This window comes from Oryzias latipes, chromosome 17 (genome assembly GCF_053564925.1).
Source record: "Oryzias latipes strain Hd-rR chromosome 17, Olatipes_Hd-rR_3.1".
In the NCBI taxonomy this organism is placed as follows: Eukaryota; Metazoa; Chordata; class Actinopteri; order Beloniformes; family Adrianichthyidae; genus Oryzias; species Oryzias latipes.
The window spans coordinates 22,392,899-22,417,257 of record NC_136253.1 but is presented as its reverse complement, the minus strand read 5'-3'; the positions used below and the strand labels follow the sequence as shown (position 1 = coordinate 22,417,257).

The following is a 24,359-nucleotide window of genomic DNA, read 5'->3' as shown; positions in this document are numbered from 1 at the left end:
AATAATCATAGAAGAAATGAAGAAGAACAGGACAGAAAACCAATAGCAGAGGAAGGAAAAAGTCTCATAGGTTCTTAAGGTCGTGTCACACAGCCACTTTGAACAATTTGCGCATTTTCCACATATGAAATTTTGGTCTTTCATGATACATGCTTGACACACGTAATTCGTAGATGTTTCTTGCGTTTGTAATTCGTCGATGTGCACAGATATCTGAGGGGTCTTTACATGAATTACGTTTCGAGATGTTTAAACTTCTTGCTCGCTTAGGAATTTTGCTGTGAACGCGTATTTTTTGTAGTTTATCCACAATTACCACCTGCATGATTTTGGCGAGATGCATACGCAAATGTGTGGCTTTCCACAACCGTTCCACGTATCCCGTGTGCCATTTTGTGGGATCAAAATGACCCCAGCCTTACATTAACGTGTTATCCCTACAAGGACAAGGTGGATAAAGGTGAAGAGGATTTCATGTAATCCATGGACACCAGTAAAGATCACAAATCATTGAAGAAAAAAGGTTCAGTGCACTGTCTGTGGGTCTAGATGACCCAACTCCCAATGTTAAAGTGCCTTTTGTTTGTCGCATGTACCACTGATGTATAACTTTTATGTTGCGTCTATGTCACACAAAACGTTCAAATTATGTAATTGGCGCACAAATATCTAACAAAATGCCTAAAAATGTTCCAGAAATGCTCAGACTTGATCCGTGACACATAATCGAAAATTCTACATGAAGACCAAAACTTCTCTCACTTTTTCCACGTATATTCACGTATGACCAATTTTCAGCTGTACGATTATGTGGAAAATGTGCATAGTGGCTTTGGGACACGGCCTATACTTTGCTGTTCAGTCATGTTTCTCTAGAACAGCGGTCCCCAACCTTTTTAACGCCACGGACCGGTGTGACGTCACACAAAAGTTTCACCGACCGGTCTTAAAATTGTAGGCGGATGATTGTTGTCACTACCCTGCGATGAAAGAGGAACAGAGTCGTGACAAGACAAACTCTGAGCTTTTATTTTGGCACGCATAAAAATGTACATCGCACAGGTGTCATCATCCTCTCCCTTTCCCACACTCATGGTGCAAAAAATAGGTACTGTCTATTAAATGTAGCTTTCTTTTTTTTGTAGTCGAAGGCTCCTCTTCTGTCTCCTGGCTGGTAAAGAAACTTTCCAAAGACGTTTGTTTTTTCCTCATTTTGTTAGCTCCTGGGGTTTATTTTAGCGGTAACCTATCACGTGACTGAGAAGAGTGCTTTGGCCTGCATCAAGAGTGACATCGATGGATGTAACAGAGAATCGGGCAAATTTTCAAAATAAAACATCTTTCAGATTCTGAAATAAATAAAACGGCAGTAATGCAAGTTATTTATTCTTTCTGTGCGGCCCGGTACCAAATGACTCTAGAACATCCAAAACTAATTCATATGAAAAAATACGTAAAATAGTCATATTTTCCTATATTTTCTTAACCCTCCTGTTATGTTCATTTGTGAGTAACAGAGATGATGTTCCCGGGTCAATTTGACCCAGAACATAACAGGAGGGTTAATATTCAGATCAGTCTGAAGCAAAACAAAGACTAGACCGTGTTTGAAGATTACCTTGATGGTTAAGGACAGGTTTCAATTCCAGATGCCTTGTTTCAAATTATCAAATAAAAAAATTTAAAAAGTAACCTTTGTGACAAACCAAGCTTTTATCTCTGCATTTTTTTCCAATTTACTCTGAAGTGTCACAGAATAAAGAAGCAGCAGGAGGAGGCGTTTTTTTTTTTTTTTAAGAAAAAAAATGTCTATAAACAAATCTCAGTTCACTTTTTCCTCAGTTCTTTATAACTGGTGTCAGTTGTCAACTCATTCTTATGATCCACTTTACATTTGACACACTCATACAATATCTGTGAAAGAAAAAGGAGCAAAGGGGGGAAAGGTACGACACCTTCCAGCTGTTTGAGCCCTGGGTTCTGCCACCGAAACATTTTATTTTAGTTGGTAAAAACAAAAACAAATAAATCTCCAAACTTCCATCAAAAGCAGAAGACAGAAAGTGTCATACATTCAACTTTTACCCAGGGAGGGTATTGTTAGACGAAACAACGCTCTTGTCACAGTAAGTGACAGATGATGAGGTGCATCTTAGTGTTTGGGAAGCTTGTTTGCAGAAATTTATCACGAGGCCCTAATACAAAAAAAAAAGGGGAAGTTTTTCTAAAGTACACTGCAGTCAGAAATGATTAGGATGAGGCACCATTTTTGATCTCAACTCTAGAAGTGACAAAAATGATCTAAATCCCCCTCATTGTCTGTAGCTTTTGCAAGTCGGAGTCAGTAAATCAATAAATAATCAGTCAAGATTAGAATCTCAAGGAACAGCAAACAATAACAACAAATTATTAAAAAAATAAAAAGGTAAAATCTAGTTTCAATCTTTTATCATAAAGTTGTTTTATCATTTGTACCACAGAAGCCTTCAATTCACAATGTGGCTAGTGACAAATTACACAGCTTTTGCTGATTTCCTTACACAGAATCTGTTGCAAAATATTCAATATAGCAAAAAAAAACTGAATTTTGATCATTTTTTTATATGTTTGAGTGTCTCAAATTAAAAAATCAGAAGCTCCAAAGTAATCTGTATACTGTTAACGTTGTTGTTTACCTTACAGAGCTAAATTAATGATTCATTCCAGATTACAATCTCTGCATAAATCCCACTTTTTCTTGAGTGTGCCATTCCTGCAGTGTTTTATCTTAATCTGGATAAACAGGTTTCCTTTTCGGCTGCATTAACATCTCACACTGCAGAGAGCTTGAAGTTAATAATGCATTATGAGCCCTTATTGTGGTGCATGCGGAAGATTTATTTCTCCATCTAAACCCACGAGGTAGAAACTGTGGACAAAAGAGGTGTGCTGAATTGCTGTGCACGCAGCTCTGCTAAAATAAAAGCCCTCTTTGGTGCAAAAGTTGTACAAATTAGGTCACATTAGAATGCTTATTATGTCTTCATATTTGGTTATTGAACCATCAGAAAACCCAAACTGCATCTGGAAAAAGAAAAGAAAAATAAGTAATATTAATCTGTGTCAATAGTCAAGCCCGGTGGGGGTAGAATGGTGGTAGAACTCAGCGTAATTGCTCTTAAAAACAGCTACTAACAGAGAAAAGTAAAAATCATTTAATAAAAAATATTAAGGAATTTTTCTCAGTTTAATGTAAATGGGGCAACTGTGTTGCAGAGGTAGAGTTGTCGGCCTCTGATTGCAAGCTCACATGTTTGATTCCCAGATTGCCCTTGCGCATGTGGTGAAGTGTTTCCAATATTGCTCCTGGTGGTGTAAGGTTGGCGCCCATGTGTAGAGGCCATCAGTGTGTGAATGGGACAGTAAACCCTTTGGGCCTTCAAGATAGTGAAGATAGTAGAGAGCTAAAGAAGTATCCGCCATTTACCATTTGACATGCAATGTCCGATCTAAGACTATGGTCACATGTCCCGAAATGCCAGTGTGGCGAACTAAATAGAAGCAAATTTAGCAGGCGGTCGCTCCGCGGCATTTGTATTCGAGAGGTGGCATTCGCTTTATTTACACGTCACGAGGCAGCCGGAGAGGTTTTAAGAAAAAGCCTCAAATTCAAGGTGACCGGAGGATTTTTTGACATTGGTCAGTGGCTGCCTGGGTACATTCGGAGGTTGTGTGGTGGCGGTCCAGTGGCAGAGGGGTGATAGGAAGGCAACAGCGTGATAGGTGACTGATAGGAGGGACTCCAAGGTCCCCAAAATCATGTCATGATCAGACAATGTTAGACTGCCGCCCTCCAGCCACCCCCCTACCCCATGCTACTGTCCCAATGGCACCATCTGGTGGTTAGAGATCGGATGGTAGCACACGGGCACTCGGTGATGGCTGTTGACATGGGCCCGGCAATGACCGGACGTCAATCTGCCATCCGTGGGTCCTGCATATGAATCCTGCTGAGGTTGGACCGCTTAGACCTTAGTTAATGATGTGGGCCACTTGGTATGTACTCCTGGGGTAATGGGCGGCTGGCGGCACTTGATGTGGACGGCTGCCATCCTGAGACATTTACACATCGTACAATAAGAGCTGCTGCTGGCCAGCAATCCAGCTGCCATCGCCCTGCGGCCGCTAGATTTTGTAATGGCATCATCAACACCTGATTCTGACACCTGACGGCCTTCGTCGACATTTATGACCATTCGTGGCAGGAAATCTGGAATATTCTGCCTTTGCCTCCCTATCGCACTGTGGCAGTTTTTTTTGTACTATAGCATCATGCACTGGAGTAAAATGCCATCATGGGCTGTGATGTTTTACAAAAGTGGATCCGACTGACGTTTCCAGTCAGAATCAACGTTTGAATGTTTGGAAACAGAGTTACCTGCTGTCCAGGTGGCTGAAATCCAGCAGGTTGAACTCTCGGTTGTCCTGAGAATGGTAGATGGTGTCCACATCCTGGAAAAGGCAAAAAAATAAAATATAAAAAGAGCATAAGAAAGAATCAAAAATAAAATTATCAGTGGTTCCCAACAAAAAATGTAAAAAAACAACAACAATAAAACCTTCTCACCCATTGCACTTCTTCCTTGCAGCCGATTCCGTTGTAGTCACAGAGAGCAGCATACGTCTCTGAAAACCCACCTGGAATGTGCACAAATAAATCCTAATGATACCCTAGCAGATAGCAAACAGCAGAAGGAGAGTGTAGAGAAATAAAAGAAAGAAATGGTGGAAGATGAAAGAAGACATCAGATAGACATGTCTGAAGAGGGGGGGGGGAGACAGACATAAGGTCCAAACGCTGAGGTGAAATGAAAGCCCAGAACAACAGCATCAAAAAATAAAAAATTAACTCTTCTTCTTATCATCAGAAAGTGAACACATCCACCAACAGCAGCCCCCTGACCTGTTTAAGTCCCCAAAAGTGATCAAGTGCATCAGATGCATGAAAATATGCAACAGACTAACCGCACGTTTTGGGAGGCTCTAAAGGGGATTCGGAGTTTGGAGAAAACTTTTGGTTCCCATCAGGTAGATCTCCTTCTGCACGGCAAATGGGAGGACTGAAAGAAAAAGAAAGAGGTTAAAAGTTCAGACGGCAAATGCTTTAAAGCCGACAAGCTCACAATACTGATTCACAAAAAGTAAACGGGGATCTCGTTTGAATGCAAAGTCCTTGGCAAACGGATGCTTCATTAGCATAACAAAAGGTAAAAGCTTAAATGAGAGAATTTTATTTGTGTGTTCATGCAAAAAGACCTATCAGTTTAATGAGATGGTTGTTGTGTCCAAATAATTTCCTTGGTAACTCAAATATTTGTTACTCGAAACCCCAAAAAAATGGTGCAGAAAAAATAGGGAAGCAAAAAAAAAAGAAAAATGCAAGTAGTAAAATGTTTATCACTTTGCAGTGTTGCCGTGTTTCCTGTTTTAACAATGTTTTTGCACTGCAAGAGAATGCAACACCTTTAAATTATGGCTGAATCCAAATTTCTTCCCTACCCCTCTGGCTCGTTCCTATTACTCCCATTGTTTTGGTATTTGAAGCTGTAGTGGTGTCCAAAAGTGTTTTTTCAAGGCTCTGTATCATGCTTTTTTAGGCCTTTCAGAGTAAACTAAATCCATATATATGATAATATATTACCTTTGACACACAAAACAACAAAGCTCATTTTCCTTCCCGGAAGTAAGGCGACTCGATCTCTGAAGGCCCGTACACATCGGGACGAATATTCGCCAGGCGTTATTCGCCAACGTTTTTCGCCACGTTTTTTGTGTTCACACCCAGGCGATTTTCGCTGACGGTGAGCCGAGCGAACATGCAATTTCATTCCCTGACATTAGATGGTGCTTAATGTAAACAGAAATACTCCTGTACACAAGGTGGCGCTGCGCAACTTTACGATTCTTAAAGTCACTTTTCACTCAGAAGAAGAGAGCAAGTATTTACGCGCTTGTCAGAATAATACAAAGAAAACATGAATATTTCAAGCATCAGTAGCTCCAACGGGTACTTGGTAAGGGGATATTTTAGAATGTCCGTCATTATTTCTTTGCGGCAGTGTAGACGCTACTTGGCGTCTATCTTCTTCGCTGGTATGTGTGCTCGGCAAGGCAGTTTTGTGTTTGAGCGCCCCCAAGTTGTGTTTTACTGTAACTTCAGAAGCTCCAGACACGTGTGCAAAAGCGCCATTCTCATTGGTCGAATAGATTTCGACGCGAAGCGTCAAAAAAAAAAAACCGAACCCGAGGCGTTTTTTTTTTGACGCTTTGGCGCGTGGCGTTTTTTCGCGTCGGTGTGCACACTCACATTGGTGCCCTTTGTTTAGTCACGAGGTGTTAAACGTCGGCGAAAATTGCCGGCGAAATTCGTCCCGGTGTGAACAGGCCTTGAGGCTCAGCTTTTTGCTCCGTGTGGGCACCACCCACAAAAACAAACAACATCCATACTTTTGCAACGATCCATGTGCATATTGTGCGTATAAAAGGAAAGTCCTTTTGCCGGTCACCGCTATCTCCACAGAGAAAGTGGGTGTGTGCTGGCAGCGTTCCTCATTTTGTGACATCAAAATATGAGACCCAATTTCGTGGGTTGGGAGGGGCTGGTGCTCAGAGTGCAGGTTTTTAGCAGAACACCCAGAAATGCATGAATGGATCAAATTACCGCTTTTGGGTTGTTTATAGTGAGGAATGAACCTTATAATACACTTAAAAGCTGAAAAAAAAGGTCATTTTGCATGATGTAGGTAACGCTCATGTAAGCGACCACTTCCAATGAAAAGTCTTGCCCATAAACGCGCGTTTTGGGCTTCCGCATTCAAAGCTCTCATGGTCACACATAGCTATGCAAGTTTCTTTTTAGGTTTTTACATCCAAGCTTAAGCAAGTTAAACCAGGTCAAACTTTGGCCAATCAGAGACTTGGATTTGGTAGTGACGTATGGATTGTGTCCCTTATAATTCATGAAAGTGCCAACCCTTCTGTCAATCTTTATATGCATAAACATTTTTTTAGTGTTTCATATTTATTTCATAATAAAGATTTATTGATAATGATTCCTCAACAACAGCTTAGTGACCTTGTGGTAGAGTGTCCGCCCTGTGACTGGAAGGTTGCAAATTCAAATCCACGCCGAGTCAAACCAAAGACTCTAAAAATGGGATCAAATGCCTCCCTGCTTGACAGTCAGCGTAAAGGGGATGGATTGAGGGGGCTAATCTACCAAATAGTTCCCGGCGTGGCTGTGTCTGCAGCTCACCGCTCCCCCAGGCGACGGCTCAAATGCGGAGAACAAATTTCAGCTAATGGTACTTTAATTTGAACTTTAATTAATGCAATTTTTAATAACGATTTCACTGAACAAGCCCTTGGTCACAGGTTAGATATGTTCTAACAGAGTAACCGGAAGGGAATCGCACTTTCCAACTAAATTTTTTAAACTACTTTGAACCTATTAAGGTTTTTGGTGTCAAAAAGGCAATAAAACTAAAGGTGTGAATAGATTAACAAAAAAAGGATGTTCATATGTGACGGGAAATATGAGGTTCTATAGTCTAATGATAAATACTTTTCCAAATATATGAATCACTTTTTTTCAAGCGTCCAGCCTTTTGCTGTAAATCTTCAGCATTTAGTTAACTGTTGGCAGCAGCATCAGAACACAGACCCATAAATCTGCTGAGAGTGAAATGCTAATTTAAAGGGAATGTGGATCAAACTGCTTTGCAATCAGGTTACGGCCCACTTGCAGGCACATGACGGTGCTGAATCATGCTTCTTTTGCAAAAAAAAAAAAAAAAAAAAAAAAAAAAATCAATTTTTGCAAGAATGGAGACATCGTTGACCTTACATTAATCAAACATATTTTCCAGGATTATTAGACTTCCTTTGTAAAAAATGATCAGAAGAACCAGAGAGTCTTTGAATTGGACATTTTGTTCCATTTTATCTGATAAATGAATTTTATCTACTTTTGACAAAATATCCTAAGAAAAACAATTCTGCACCAAATTTTAACCATGTATTGAGTGTCTTAGACCAGTGGTCCCCAACCCCCGGTCTGCAGACCAGTACCTGTCAGTGGGTCAATCGGTACCGGGCTGCAGAAAAAAACAAAACAAAAAAAAGAACTTTATGATGTAATTTTAGAATATTTCATTTTTTTAAGATTCTGAAGGAAGTTTTATTTTGGAAAACAACTAGATTCTTCTTGGTAGTTGCTGTCAAAATCCAGCACCCTAGAAATTTCCCAGAAGTCTCTGTGAAAAAACAGTATGCATCGTTGCTCAGTAGATTTTTCATGGGAGAGTTTGTTTTTTTAATTTATTGTTGGAAAACCATCTAAGTTTTTAACTTTTGACACAGTGAATTCATAAATAACAAAACTATTTTACTCTTGAAACGTAAAAATGTATGCAATCAAAACAATTTTCAGTGGAGAGAAATTCTCTCTATTCTGCTGCTCGAAACAGAGCAAATGTGCCACAAAAGCCAGCCAATCACAGACATGGACATGAAGGTTGATGCTGATTGGTCAAACCTGTTCCAGTCTACAGGCTGATGGGAATAATGGCGCAAACATCCCTCTATACTACAAATCCACAACTTTGTTTCAGTGAATTTTCATCAACTATGAAATACCTGTAGACAGTTCTAAATTAAATTCAACGTAGTGACATTTTAATTTGAAAAACTGATTTTTCGGAATCTGAGAACTCTGAAAAATAAACAAATAAATAAATACATAATAAATAAAACTCCAATTTGAGCCCCATTTTACGATTGAGTATTGCCCCCCCCCCCCCCCCCCCCCGAAAAGAAAAAGAAATATGAAATTTAAAGTCGGAAATTAATAAATTAAATGTCATAATATTACAACTTTAAGACAGTTAAATTTATGAGAAAAAAAAAGTCAAATTTAGCCTTTGACTTTTAAATCTACAACTATATGACATCATTTTCGTAATTTAACAGTTGTCACCTTTTTCTCGTAAATTTAGGACTTTGAAGTTGTAATAAAAAAAAAAGAAAAAAAATAAAACCTTGTAAACTGGCCTGAATACTCCATCGTACCACTTGGACTGGTCTGTTGCCAACAAAAGGTTGGACACCACCGTTTTAGACGACTCAATTCAACCATTGCATCTGTATTCTGCAGGAGCGCTGGCCTACAAGTAAATGAGTGACACTTTGATTTGAATCTCTGCGCTGCAGGTTAGATGAAAGATAATGATGATTATATAAACATTCTCAATCATCTCTGGCTGAGCTGTGACTAAACTCACTTTTCAAAAGCCGCATTTATGCACCTGAATGGCTCCTCCAAGGCTCACACTAGAACCCTCCTCTTTGTCTGCCTGCACCTCTTAGCTAAATGATCATCACATTTTCAAGATTAAAAACAGATTCTTTTGAAAACCAAAGTTTGACTAAAATCACAGTCAAACTTAGGATGATATTGAACTGCAGACTATTAAATATAGTGTTTAAGTTTCCATGAAGCAAAAAAAAAATTCTGAAAACGTCAGTCTGAGACTTTAAAAGCAATAAAAGATTCAATGAAATTAGCGAAAGAAGTGTGGGATTAAAAGCAAAGCTGTGATTGACATGAGAGTAACTTGACATTTTTCTTAGTTCAGTTACAGCAGCCATAAAGTGGACGACCCTTTAACATGGATTTAGATCCGTGTCACCGTTCTGCTTGAGCTACGTTCACATCGCCCTCGGCAACGCCCGTTCAATCACCATAGACCTGGCTGCTGACAAGACGGCGCCCAGACATCACTAGCTGAAATTCCACAATTTTTATTAATTTTAGCGCCACTTATTTAAACCTTTTAATGTGCTTTTCCGTCTGGTCCAAGAAAAAAATGGTTACAGATATAATATACACTGAGCAAAAATATAAACGCAACACTTTTGTTATTGCTCCCATTTATTATGATATGAACTCAAAGATGTGAAACATTTTCCACATACACAAAATAACCAGTTTTCTGAAATATTGTTCACCAATCTGTCTAAATCTGTGATAGTGAGCACTTCTCCTTTGCCAAGACAATCCATCCCACCTCACAGGTGTGCCATATCAAGATGCTGATTAGACAGCATGATTATTGCACAGGTGTGCCTTCGACTGGCCACAAGAAAAGGCCACTCTTAAATCTTCATTTTTGTTTTATTGAGGGGGTCAGGGGACTCAGACAACCAGTCAGTATGTGGTGTGACCACCATTTGCCTCATGAAGTGAGACACATCTCCTTCGCATAGAGTTGATCAGGTTGTCTATTGTGGCCTGTGGAATGTTGGTCCACTCTTCTTCAATGGCTGTGCGAAGTTGCTGGATGTTGGCAGGAACTGGAACACGTTGTCGTATACGCCGATCCAGAGCATCCCAAACATGCTCAATGGGTGACATGTCCGGTGAGTATGCTGGCCATGAAAGAACTGGGATGTTTTCAGCTTCCAAGAATTGTGTACAGATCCTTGCAACATTGGGCCGTGCATTATCATGCTGCAACATGAGGTGATGTTGTTGGATGTACAGCACAACAATGGGCCCCAGGATCTCGTCACGGTATCTCTGTGCATCCAAAATGCCATCAATGAAATGCACCTGTGATCTACGCCCATAACATATGCCTGCCCATACAACAACATTGACATCAGAAAACCGCTCACCCACACGACGCCACACACGCTGTCTGCCATCTGCCCTGAACAGTGTAAACCGGGATTCCTCCATGAAGAGAACACCTCTCCAACGTGCCAGACGCCATTGCATGTGAGCATTTGCACACTCAAGTCGGTTACGATGACGAACTGGAGTGAGGTCGAGACCTCGATGAGGACGACGAGCATGCAGATGAGCTTCCCTGAGACGGTTTCTGACAGTTTGTGCAGAAATTCTGTGGTTATGCAAACCGATTGTTTCAGCAGCTGTCCAATTGGCTGGTCTCAGACGATGTTGGAGGTGGACATGCTGGATGTGGAGGTCTTTGGCTGGTGTGGTTACACGTGGTATGCGGTTGTGAGGCCGGTTGGATGTGCTGCCAAATTTTAGGAAACGCCTTTGGAGACGGCTTATGGTGGAGAAATGGACAGTCAATTCCCTAGCAACAGCTCTGGTGGAGATTCCTGCTATCAGCATGCCAATTGCACGCTCCCTCAAAACTTGCGACATCTGTGGCATTGTGCTGTGTGATACAACTGAAGATTTGAGAGTGGCCTTTTCTTGTGGCCAGTCTAAGGCACACCTGTGCAATAATCATGCTGTCTTATCAGCATCTTGATATGGCACACCTGTGAGGTGGGATGGATTGTCTTGGCAAAGGAGAAGTGCTCACTATCACAGATTTAGACAGATTTGTGAACAATATTTCTGAGAACTAGTTATTTTGTATATGTGGAAAATGTTTCACATCTTTGAGTTCATACCATAATAAATGGGAGCAATAACAAAAGTGTTGTGTTTATATTTTTGGTCAGTGTAAATAAAGTTTAGCCGAAATGACAAAAGAGGTTTATTCAAGTATACACCTCGTGTGTCGGAAGATCCCATGTTGTAACAGTAAAATATGTCCAACACAAGAGGCCTTCAGCCCTCATCTGTTTGCTCAGCTGCCGCCCCTAGGTGGCGGTGTAGGTGGTGGACATGTGCTAGTAAAGAGTGGAAAAAGGAAAAGAGGCCCTCCCTTCTTGTCCAGTGTGAACACCGTGAGCAAAACACAGAGTGTCCGGTGTGTACGGAGCTTTAACACTCCTTTGAAAGGGTTTTCACACCGTTCCCTTCTATATTTAGAGCGCACAACCCTTAATCTTGTTTCCCAACAAATCAAAAACGACACCTAACTACATCTGTGACCTTAATCCCCACTTTATCATCACAACAATCATCCAAACAATTTCTGTACTACCTGCTTTCTGCATGTCAGCAGAGCAGCACAAATCGGTTAACCACAGCCTCCATCTCATGTCTGTGCACCTTTATGTTGTCTTCCATGTTCTCACTTGGAAGATTAATTTGCAATGGTGCAAAACGAGGAAGACACATCGCAGGATTCCAAATAAACCCAGATGAAGCAACAACAGAAGGAGCTTTGTGGTTTTTTTGCTGCTATATGAGGGAAAACAAATACACCGCCCTCGGCAATGTGTGTTCAAGCGGCCACTTCAATGAAAAGTCAATCTAAACGCACTCAAACGCCTTTTCTTGGGACTCCGTGTAAAAAAACTCCCCCATAGCCACGCAAACGTTTTCAGCCTCTACGTACAAAAGTGGCCATTGAACGTGATGAAAGTTATAGCAGGTCAAACTTTGACCAATCAGCTTCTCGGATTTGGTAGTGACATGTCGATGGCACCAAGTCTTTCATATATCAGAATAGAGCTGTGAAAGAAAAAGCCTGGAGTCAAATTCACCAGATTTACACCGCTTTGATATTTTGCACTAAAACTCTTCCAACTGTAGGTGGTGGACATGCACTAGTATCGGGTGTGAACACCACGCACTATGCTCCCGTTCTTGAACGCGCCTCTGATGCCCTCCGTGGCTTAGCACAAAAACCAGAAAGTTTTGTTTGTGCCCGCTGCCTCTTTTTTTTTTTTCTTTCCAAAATGTGAATGAAACATGCATTTCATACTTTAAAATAGTGCAAGATCGGTCTTATGTCTTAGTTGATCACTCGAAACTGTAAAGTACTGAAAGTGAAGAAGGAAGGAAGTGAAAAAAACAAAAAAGCTAAAGTTGAAAAAACAAAACAGCAGCAGTCACAAATAGTCATTATTTTCTCATTTAGCACCAGTTTCAGGTTGAAAGTTTTCTTTTAATAAAGTTAAAACATTTACAAATTATTTTTTTATGTTCAATAGTTTGAATACTGTTTTATTTATCAAATTTTCAATAATTCCTTAAGGTTGACAGGAGCTACTTTACTATTACGCATTTGCACAAAACCTTAATTGAAATTCTAGAAAAACAGAATTATTAAACAGAATTATTAAACCTTTCAATCATAATTATGCGAACAAAAACAAACCAACTCACGCGATAAGTCATTCAAAAACATGGCGACGAATGTAATTGATGTACAGCCGATACATTCAAGTTTCTACCACGGCACTATGGCACTCATATTATTCAGGCCATGGGGTAGCGAGCTCCGTACACGTGGGAGCGGCTACGGATATCATGGTTGGTAAGGTTACAGAGGAGCTGTGGATCCATGACACGCTCAACCTTTGATGAGCTGTGGCGCCCACAGTGCAGCACCCAAGGCGGTCAGTTCCTACCAAGAAGCGCATTTCCATCCGGTGGTTGGTCACATGACTCATTAAATTTGAAAAAAAAAAGTGTTTCTATTGCAGTTTTGCTAAATATGTCGATTTCGATACGCCTCAAAAATCCCCTCCTCCAAATGCAAACCCTTTTTTTTCCCGCCCAAAAAAAGGCAAGTTTTTTTTGGTTTCCATTAGGTTAATTTAGTATCAAAAATCCAATTTGAACAATTTCATAGTCAATGGAAACGCAGCTGGTGTGTACCTTCAGGGCTGCACGGTGGGGCAGCGGTTGGCGCTCCTGCCTCCCAGAAGGACTTGAAACAGAACATTAATGGGGGACCTTTCTGCGTGGAGTTTGCATGTTCCCCCCGTGCATGGGTGGGGCCTCCTGTTTCCTCAATTTAATTCAATTTTAATCACAACAGTCGTCTCAGGCTTTGTAACGGTAATTGTAAACAAAACATAAAATCAAAAGGATCGTGAATAAATAGAATAAATAGAAAAATACCAAAACTAAACTAACTAAACAGACAAAACTAAACTGGGCATCCCTGCCCTCAGACCCACCCACCGTCCAAAAAAGATGCTTCATAGGTTCATTGGTTACTCTAAATTGTCCATAGGTATGAGTGTGAGTGTGTATGGGTGTGTGATCGTGGCCCTGCGACAGACTGGCGACCTGTCCAGGATGTTTTCTGCCTTCGCCCACGAGTGGACGGGATAGGCTCCAGCAGCCTTGTGACCCCGAAAGGGACAAAACGGGTTTTAGAAGATGAATTTCTGTTTTTAAAAGGTACATTTGTTTTGTTTTTTTTAAGTTCACTTTAAGCTGATCCTCCTTACTGAAGGGTTCAATATTCTCATCAGCGAACTGGGTTGTTTGTCTGTTTTGCAACATGATGTGATTTAAAATGCAAGAACACCACAGTGGGTGCAGCTAAACGTGTACCTCCATGCCAGCTGGCCGATTTCATTCAGCTGAAGTCATTCTGATTTTTTTTTAAGCTTTGACACAGAAATGGACTTCATGTAAATTAAACGAGGCAAAAAAAACAGAAGAAAGAAAAGGCATGAACGTGAAAACGTCCCAGCCCACAGGCGAGTCCTAAAAGTCTGCCAACTTCTCTTTTTCTTCCCAAAACACAAAAACGGCCAAAGACTGGAGCTTTCCAGTGAAGACTTACGCATAAATAGAGTTGTGGAAGACCCGGGAGAGAGCGTAGTTGATGTGGCTGGCCACATGATCCAGCTGCTCCTGCGTCTGCAGTCTCAGCGAGTACGTAGTCTTGTCTGTGTCGATGACAACCTGTAGGTGGAAATGGCGCCCCCCACCTGTAATTATTTGATTTCAAACGATAACTCGGAGCAGAAGAAATGCGTCAAACCTGGTGTTCGGGGTAGGTGTTCATTGCCCTGATTTCCAAAAAGTTGAAAGTTACCTCCACCTGAAAATGAGGAGATGCAGTCAGTGGGTCAAACTGCCTTCCAGACATATCTACCAAGAAATCCTTAAAGGGTTTTATATGTTAATCCTCAAATGATGCATAATTTGCTTAAAATATACATAAAAAAACAAAACTGATAGGTGAAGTCATGCACAACTGAAAAAGTACATAAAATAGCAACAGAAGAAGTGGAAATCAGACCATGTTGTTGAATTGTTCATCAGAAGATGTGAGATTCACTGCACTGATATGAATTCTGTAATTGTTTAGATCTTTGCACGTCAAAAGGTCTTTTGCTTGAGTTTTGGTGAGCAAACAGCCAAGACTTTCTCAGGCTTGACTGGTTCCACAACCAGACCACATTTTCCAGCTCCTTCCACAGATTTAAGGGGATTCCTTTTAATCACTGTTCATGGATGAAGTTTTCAGAATAGTCCAAATATTTACCTTTGGGAATGCTTCGGTGTTTTTAGCAATGTGTTTGGATCTAAATGGCGTGATCTTTTTACCGTTATTCAAAGCGCAACACTTTCTGTTTTGAGCCAAAGTTTTGGAAAGTTTAGTAAATAAAGGATTGCATCACTCTGCAATAAAACCGCCAAATGTAAATATGCAGTCAAATGACAGAAAATCGTAGTTTTTATTTTAATCATCTTACATTATGACATTTTTTGGAGGTTTTCATTGCAGGCTGCGCTCTAGGCGATGGTGCAGCCTTAAACCATAGAATTAAGGCACAATTCAAAATCCTGATGCTACCCAAATTTATTCAACATTTTTACCTCTTATTGCCCCCGAGAAATTATTTTAAAAACCTGTCTTTTCTGAGATTAAATTTATTATCAGGAGGCTTAAAAGAAAAAAAAATGCTGAACTCTTTACTTTCTTGCACAAATTGGATATTGTTTTCTCTTGAGCCACGTTCCTATCGCCCTCGGCAACGGGCCTTCCAGCCATTTTGTAAGACCGCTTTACATACAAAACGTGCAGCCATTGAACGCACCTTGAAAGTTTGACCAATCAGGGCTTGGATTTGGTAGTGACGTGAGGATGACGTCCTTTTTAATTCACAGACGTTTTAACCGTTTGCAAATTGATCGTAGATGAAAAATAAAAATTGCGACAGAATTATACGACACAGAGTCTTTCATATATCGGAAAAAAGCTGTGAAAGAAAAATTCTGCAAGATTTGCGCCGCTACGATATTTCACACCAATTGTCTTCCAACTGTAAGTATATGCGCTTGCATTGGGTACCAACAGACAAGTGTGAACACCATATGCTAGACGTGCTAAAACTGTGTTCTTGAACGCATCACGTCAGTTAACGAAGCATTAAAGTTGTCCAGATTTTAAGACGTATATCATACATGTGGATTAACACATGAAAAAACCAACAGTTATTGTTATGAATAACTTTACAATTAAAAACGCATGGAAACTTAAACATTAGTTCTAAAACCTATCCACAGTTTTAAAATAACTAAAAATCAAAAATAACCTTTCAGATGTGCTGAAACTGTAGAGTCAAGAACAGGATGTGTCAACAAGAAGCATCTTTCCATTAGAAGAAAAAGTTAAATATTAGAAAAGCATACTTTCAAAATGAGTTTTATGTCCTTGCAGGACGCAGTTTGTGGAAAAAAAAAATCAATATTATAAAAACCACTTGGACATAAAACCTGATTTAATTAGAAATTTAAACTCTAAAAGTGTGACACTTCTCAACTCTTGCCAAATATGCCAATAAACATATTTCATATAAAATCTCCACTTCCTCTCATGCACCCTGGCCCCGATCATCTTTATCGTCACCATTATTCATAGTCGCAATCATCTGCGCAGTCATCCAGCTTATATATCCTTTCTCCTGCAATGAAAATCTTCAGCATTTTTCTTTCTTTTTTTTTTGTTTCAACTCTATCAAATTACCTCAGTTGGCAAGTGAAAGTCATAAAATGTTACTGGGAGGAACATTTACCTTGGTGGGCACTTTGACAGCAAAGAGATACAGCCTCCATGTTGCCAGGACCTGCGGGGAGAACGCATTTATTTTTCTGTCACCAAAGAAGGAAAATGTAAATTATTCTTTAAAAAAAAAGGGAAAAGAAAAAAGAATCTCTGGGGGAAAAAAATCATCTCTACAGTTCATCTGGAAGGGTCATAAGTCATGCAAAACACTAGACAGAAAAAAGCTAATGAAAGAAGTAATGTGCACAAATATTAGTGACAGAAATACAACTGAGTTATGAAGTATGATTTATTCTAGTGAAATATTTCAAACAGAACCTCTACTGTGACAGCTGCATAAATGTTGCAGAGGTAAACAACAGACCGCAGACAGGAAAAATAAAAATGTTTTTTAATTTCTGGTGAAAAAGCTTTTAAATCTGACTGGAAAAACGGAATAATCTAAATAGAATTGACATTTACCTTTAAAAAAAAGCTGCTTTCTTGGTTAGTTGTAATTATAAAATACATAATTTGATTTAAATAGTTTATTTTGGTTTTGTTTGAGTACAAAAAAACTAAAAATTATTCTTTGAATGATAATGAAACAGACATATAGTTCAATTATGGAAGTGTGTTGTACTCAATTTTGAAAGAGTGTAATTTTTTTTTCTTCAAACCACATTTGTGTTTTTTTATTGGAGAGGGTTTTTAAGAACTACAAACAGGCTGGTCACTATAACCTCATTTATCTGCTCAAAAAAACTAAACTAATGTTTGTGGATAAAGAACGTAGGAAGAACAACAAAGACAAGCGATACCGGTATGAGTACAAAGAAAATGGACATGGATCTGTCTATGACACGGCCACGGAGTGGGGTTTTAGCAGATGAAGTTAGTGCCCAGCCTGTTTGTAGTTGTTTGCTTTCTTAATAAATATAAGCATGGAAAATAATGACCACAAACAAAAAAAGTTTGCAAAAAAAACACAAAAATGTCAAAATGAAAAACACAAAAAATTAGAACACAAAACACAAAGAAATTAACATGAAAATAAATAAGCACAATGGACAAAAAAATGAGAGAAAAAAATTAACAAAAAAAACCCCAAAAAAATTAATGTAAACAAAGAGAAAATAAATTGCCACAAAAAAGAAAACATTTGAAAGAAAAAGAAAAAAAATAGCAAGAAATACATGAAAACAAATCAACACCGAAAACAAAAAATAATTATTACAAAAAAAAACACAAAAATAGCATTAAAACACAAAAATATTAGAAAAAAATATATGTTTTTTATTTTTCATTGAAGACATTACACGTTCTTATCAAATAGGACGTTAAGTCAGAAAACCATGGAACTCATAGCGCTTTAGTCCCCTGCTTTACAAAAGCATCCAGAGTTGAATGTGTCTGGGACAAAGTAAGATAAGCAAAACATGAATACATTTATAGCCTCAGTCACCAATTATACTCATTCATAATTCGGAAACATACAATTAGGATACCTCATGCCTCTTCACCCATCCCAAGCCCCTCCTCCGATTCTTTCTGCTTATTTCCAGCCAAACTTCAAACTCTCCATAATTCCTCCTCCCGCCCTCCTCATCTCCTTGGTGATGTGTTTATTCACCCCCCCCCCCCATCTCCTCACTTTATTTTCAAATCTTGGTCTTTTTGTGCAACACTGTCCCGTCTGTGGTGTGCCTGTCCTAACCTCTCCGTTCATCCTCACAAGTCCTCCGTCTCCTTTCCCCGATTCCGTTTTTCTATTCTTTTTCTGCTCTGTCGCTTTCAATTCCTCAAGGCCTCTCTGCGCTGAATGGCTAATGGTGCCCCGCTGAGAAGTAGTGAGAGGAAGCAAGAAAACGAAATGCACAAAGGAGAGATGGGAGGCGACACAAAAAAAAAAAAAAAAAGGACAGAGCCACTATATTTCCCTCTTGATAATTGAGTCTTCTGATTATCTTGTGCTATACCATGCAAACTCCCAGTGAAGCTGGCCTCACAGATCAACTCAGTGTCTTAACTACATAGACATCCATAACAGACTCCCACAGAGACTGAATAACAACTCCCACCATGGAAGAAAAATAATAAATGGGTGGATGCTTTCACAGAAAATTGCTTGTCGAATAAAAACTCACTGACAAGTTTGAAAACACTCATAAGACCAGGAACCAGAAGATGATCTTACATCTCAGAGAAGAAAAAAAACAGAAGTGAAACATCTATATATAAATAAGAAGAAAAAAAGCATTTTAAAGCATATAGAAAAAAAATTGGAACCTGATCCAGTCTTCCGAAAACAAAGACATAAATAATGTAAGCTCTCTAATGTTTGAAAAGACCTTCACCTGGTTTCATGCATCAATCACATTGTGTTGAACGATAAGTGACAATCAATACTCCAATTTTTTTTTCCTCTTACTCGGATGGACTACGTGCCGCAGAAACTAAAACATATTTCCAAACCGCAACTGAAAGTGTACATCACTGTTGAACACATTGGGTTTTTCGGAGTATAAGTTGTTTTGTTTTTTTTGCATAGTTTGGCCAGGGGTGCGACATATGTATGAATTCTTTTTACACAAATATTCGTTCAAAAATGCGTTGTTTTCCCACTAACAACTACTAGAAGGCCCTGTAGGGGTGTGTATTAGTATTTATTAACAGAAACACAGAAGAAGAAGTGCTGTTCCAAACAAACGTGAAGGAGAGTCTGACCGTTCTCCATAACTTTATCATATTTGTCTTAATTGCATCGAAGCTTTGTTATTTTTGTTTGACAGTAGGTCATCAAACTGGCTCACAGAGACACGGATGAACAGCTGAAAGCGTCGTCTCCTGCAGCCTTAAAAAAATTAATTAATTTAAAAAAAGACAGAATGATTTTATAAACCAGAAACAGACATGATAACCGATGTTTCTTTAGAGTTATTAAAAAATAAATAAACCTGATCTCTCAAAATCATAGTGTCATGACAACGATTCAGAAGCCTTAAACGTTTTTCCCCAAAGTACGACTTATACTCCAGAGCGACTTGTACACAAAAAAAAACTGTCATTATTGTAAATAAATATTTTATGACAAAAATACTTCACCTTTTTCTGTTTAACCCGTCTATGAATCTTGATAAAGATAATAAATTTGATCAGGAAATCAAATGAGAGTTAAAAAAACAAGCTATAAGCATGGGCTGAGCTGTCACCATTGGTTGGATTTCCATCACAAAGACTGACTTGGACTTATGGTTCACAGCTTGAGGTTGACTCCAGTCGCTGTGGTTTAGTGGAAACTTAATCTGCATTCCCTTTTAAAATATTGAGAAATTTAAAGATATGTATCAGTACAAAATAAAACGTGTCTTGGATGTTGTAGTTTTAAGGGTAGGCTATTGCACGAAGAAAGAAAAAAATAGAAGTAAATTTGTCAAAAAAAAAGGTAGTAATTTTACAATATGTGAATAATGAAGTCATGCAGGGTCTTAAATCAAAAACTGCCATACAGATCAAGAACAGGAGATGCCGCATTATTTAAAGAACAAAATTACTTGGTAAGAAACTCTGAAAGAAGCTCCAAAAAAAGGACTGAGCCACTTCTGTTCAATTAAAATTATAAGATACATCAAAATGTATCTGCAAAATAAAAATTGAAATAATGAAAAAAAAAGGAATTACAATGTCCTGCTTCACAAAGACAAAGTCAAAACAATTGCTAAAACTAAACTACATCTTTTCTCTCAAGACTCAGCATAGCACAGCGCAAAAACTGGCTTTAATTGAAGGTTCAAGAAACAAAAACATTTGCAGTGAGTTTAAGGACTAGCAGCTTTTGCATATGTGTTACAACAGAACCAAGAAAGAAAGAAGAACAGCAGCAATGATCCCAGAATCCAACCAAAACCATCAATCCATCTGCAGTCCATTATTCCACAATGAAGACCATTAATGAGCTGAAAACTTCTGACTCTTGGCTGGAGGCATGAGACGAGTGGAAGATTATAAAATTTAAGTGTTTTCTCAACACGACTTTTTATTTTCTAATAAATTATGAAATGATATAAATCCCACAAAAATTCAGACACTTGGAAACAATAAGAATACATATATTTATTAGTCAAAACACATCTTTGTTGTTTATGTGTGGCTTAAAAAGCAAAAGTGTTCAAAGTACAAGAAAATCAATGTAAAAAGTCAACTATTTTTGTGTGATGGAAATGGTTGATTTATAGGTATTATAGGGTGAACCATCAATAAATGGTTTATTTTTTAACTTGTGGCATAAATTAGTCACCCTTACAATTTTTATTTTTTTTACTTGTCCTGTCCAACAGCTAGGCAGGCAGATGAGAGCTGAGGGCCTCTTGTGTTGGACATATTTTACTTTAACAAGAGGGGTTATTAATCTTCAGACAAACCAAAGGTGTGACTGAACAAACCCCTTTTGTAATTGAGGCCAAACTTTATTCATTTCAACCATGATTGAAAATCTTTGGTGTTGGACCGGACGGAAAAGGAAAGAAGGAAAGAAGAGGGAGGGATGTCAGGGGGGGGGGGGGGGGGGGGGGGGGATAGTGACAGGGGGGGGGGGTAAGACCATGAAGCAGCATAGAGCAGACAGGTTTACTGGTTGTTTATCGTTACGGTACAGTTCAAATGTAGTACAAAAAGGGCGGGGCCTGTCCACACACACTCAAATGTTATCAACACACCTCCTAGCTGCATAAAATGTTCACATGTCAACATGTACACAAAACAGATAGTGTTCACGAACGCATACCTATGCCTTTAAACCAACTAGTGTGAAATCTTTCATTAGTCACCCTTACTATTAAAACGCATTTATACCATGGTCCGGGTGAATACTCGATTCTGATTGGCTGCTGGGTGTGCATTAAAAAGTGATATACCACAATATAACAGCACGGTGAAAAAAGAAGTTCCGGTCACCTAGCTTAAATGTTATGCATCACTGCGCCGGCTTCTTTAAAACAACCTTTTGCTTCCTTTGGACAAAAACAAGCGGTAAGAGTTGAACTTTTTCTCTGAATTGATGCTTTATTCAACCCATCGGAAAGATCAGCATATATATACAGTATATATCGCTTTATATAGCAGAGTCTTGACTGCAGTGGTGGTGCGGCGCGATGCAGACTATTTGTTACCTGGTGCAGCGCGACACACCGCACCAGGGGCCTCATTTATAAAACTTTGCGTAGGATTTGCGTCAGAAGTGGCGTACGGATGAAACATAGGACGTGCGTACGCACAGAAATATTCGGATTTATAAAACCGTGCGCACGCAGATCCTACGCATCTTTCCCTTAATAAATCACAACCAATTCTAAATGCAGCTTTTGCGGCTTCATGACACGCCCATAGTTGCCCATAAATAGTCCTTGAAACGCCCACAAATGAATATTCACTGATTGGGAAACCACGGCAAACACAGAGAGGAAATCAAAAAAAAACGTAACTTCACTCAATGTGAAGTAGAAGTTATCGTTGGCGAGGTGGAAAAGAGGAGAAAATGTTGTTTGGAGGGCACAGCGTGGGCATTACTAATGCCAAAAAGGCACGTGAGTGGCAGACGGTGGCAGACGCCGAAAATGCTGTAGCCTCACAACCTTGGGCCGTGGCCGAAATAAAAAAGAAATGGTCGGACATCAAAGTCGAGGCGAAAAAACTTCTAGCGCTCCATCGGGAGGAGGGGGGGGGGGGGCGCACCGGGGCCCCCTGAGCGCCAGATGCACCGGGTGACACGCGTAGTTCCTCCAAGTGCTCCTCTGCCCAAAAGCCAGCAGAGGTCCAACAGGACGGCTCGAGGAAGTCGGAACCGGCTCATAAGCCACTCGTCCTCGTTTGCCAGCAAGTTTTCTTGCTGTCTAAAGATGCGTTCACTCCGAATTCTTCCATTTACCACATCTTCTAAGAGCGCAAGATCAGCCATTGTGCGCGATTACGCATTGTGATGGGGCATTTTATTTCCCTCCATTTAATTACATCTGACAAGCTACAGATGTCGGTAATAATCGACGTGGAAATGGGAAATTGATCAGCGCAAATGTAATTTCTTGTTGCTTTCTGAATGGTGGAGACATACGCCATACATTGTTTTATCAAAAATAAAACAAACTAAAGGCATATGCATGAATACCATAATTCCATAGCTTATGAAGAAATGTTTTGCTCTGAAAACAACTTTCCCCAGTGGACAATTGGTACGTCTGTCCGTCCGTCCGTCCGCACGCCCGTACCTATATCTGCTCCGCCAGGCGGACACATTAACGGGAATATCAGTTTTGTACATTATTTCGTTCTGTTAACTATATTATTTATGAGGATGAATTGCACAACATGCCAATATTGCAGAACATATTTCACTTTTCTTTTTGCAAATAAGTGTTCATTTGAATTTCTGTTGTAATTTTCGTTTGATTTTTTTTGTTTGTTTCACTGCTGATTGATCAAACGGGTGTTGGTGTAGGCTGCTAATTGTAAGACTTGCTTTGTGAAGTCTTCATGTTATTTATGAGAGGCAGGATTGTCATTTTCACTTTCACGTGTTTCTTCCATCTGCCGACGGCGTCGCCGTTTCTCATTTCACCCGTTTTTGTGCGTACGCCTGGGTCAGAGCTTGCATGAAGGACCGCACATTTTCCCGTCAAGTTTGCTTTTTATAAATCTCAACTATTGCGTAGGGAGTGGCGTACGCCTTCTTTTGTGCGTACGCAACGTTTATAAATGACCTGGTAACAAATAGTTCGCTTTTTGTGAGAAAAGCGATCCAAATTGGAAAAAGACAAGAATTAAAGACTTAAAAACTGGTTACTATTTATTTCTTTTGTAAGTGACCATGGTAAAAGCAGGTTAATGGCCTTAGAAGTATGCATTATAACTTTTTAACTCACTTCGCGGAAGCAACCTCAGGCTTCCGCAACGTGCGTTATAAAGTGATAATGCACATTTCGTTGGACATTAACCCTTACTTAAGTGACAAAGAATCATAAATAAGTCCATCAGTCAGTCAGACTTTAACTATGTTCATAGTAATTCTAGAATTTGCTTGTGACATGTTACTCGTTAGAAGCTTTATCCACGTTAGCGTGTTCACAGTACTTGTAACTCCCAATCATGTTTGCAAATAAAAAAAGACTGATCCCGCTAAGACCAACATTACTGTGACTGTGCTAACTCCTAACCTTATTAACGCGTAAAAAAAAAAAAAAAAACACAGGTCAACACTAATACACATTAGCCGAGTTAGCGTACTTACAAAAACACCAAAAATTGTTTGTACATCATAGAACAGACTAAGGCTGTGTCCGATTTCCAAACCTAACCCCTAACTACTAAAACACTATATAGTCCGGGACTATGTAGTGCCCTGGATTTTGAAAGCATTTTGGACACCATGCTCTCTACTTTTTTTTTTTTGTTAAACGGCGAATATGACGTCATCGATTTCACGATCTCACTGATATGAGCGTTTCGAGACGACCATTTATGGGTCCACTGTCTTTTGAAAATAAAAACGTTAATGGTTTATTAAAAAGATAAATTTAAATTCATTTTTTTGGCAAACATGTTTCAGACGCAATTCATTGTGGGCTATATTTGCCAATCTAGTGAGCATCGTTGCACACT

The 24,359-nt window shown here is 39.4% G+C and overlaps 1 protein-coding gene across 2 annotated transcripts in view; it reads right to left on the bottom strand.

Moving 5' to 3' along the window:
- carmil3 (capping protein regulator and myosin 1 linker 3) overlaps positions 1–24,359 on the bottom strand; it is a 126,168-nt gene that overhangs the window by 77,814 nt on the left and 23,995 nt on the right. For both annotated transcript variants that reach the window (XM_023965176.2, XM_078935509.1), the window contains exons 3-8: positions 16,741–16,791; positions 14,700–14,759; positions 14,499–14,620; positions 5,005–5,099; positions 4,607–4,677; positions 4,418–4,491 (exon numbers count right to left, since the gene is read on the bottom strand). In XM_023965176.2, the coding sequence (XP_023820944.1) occupies positions 4,418–4,491; positions 4,607–4,677; positions 5,005–5,099; positions 14,499–14,620; positions 14,700–14,759; positions 16,741–16,791 (473 nt within the window). The remainder of the gene's footprint in view (positions 1–4,417; positions 4,492–4,606; positions 4,678–5,004; positions 5,100–14,498; positions 14,621–14,699; positions 14,760–16,740; positions 16,792–24,359) is intronic.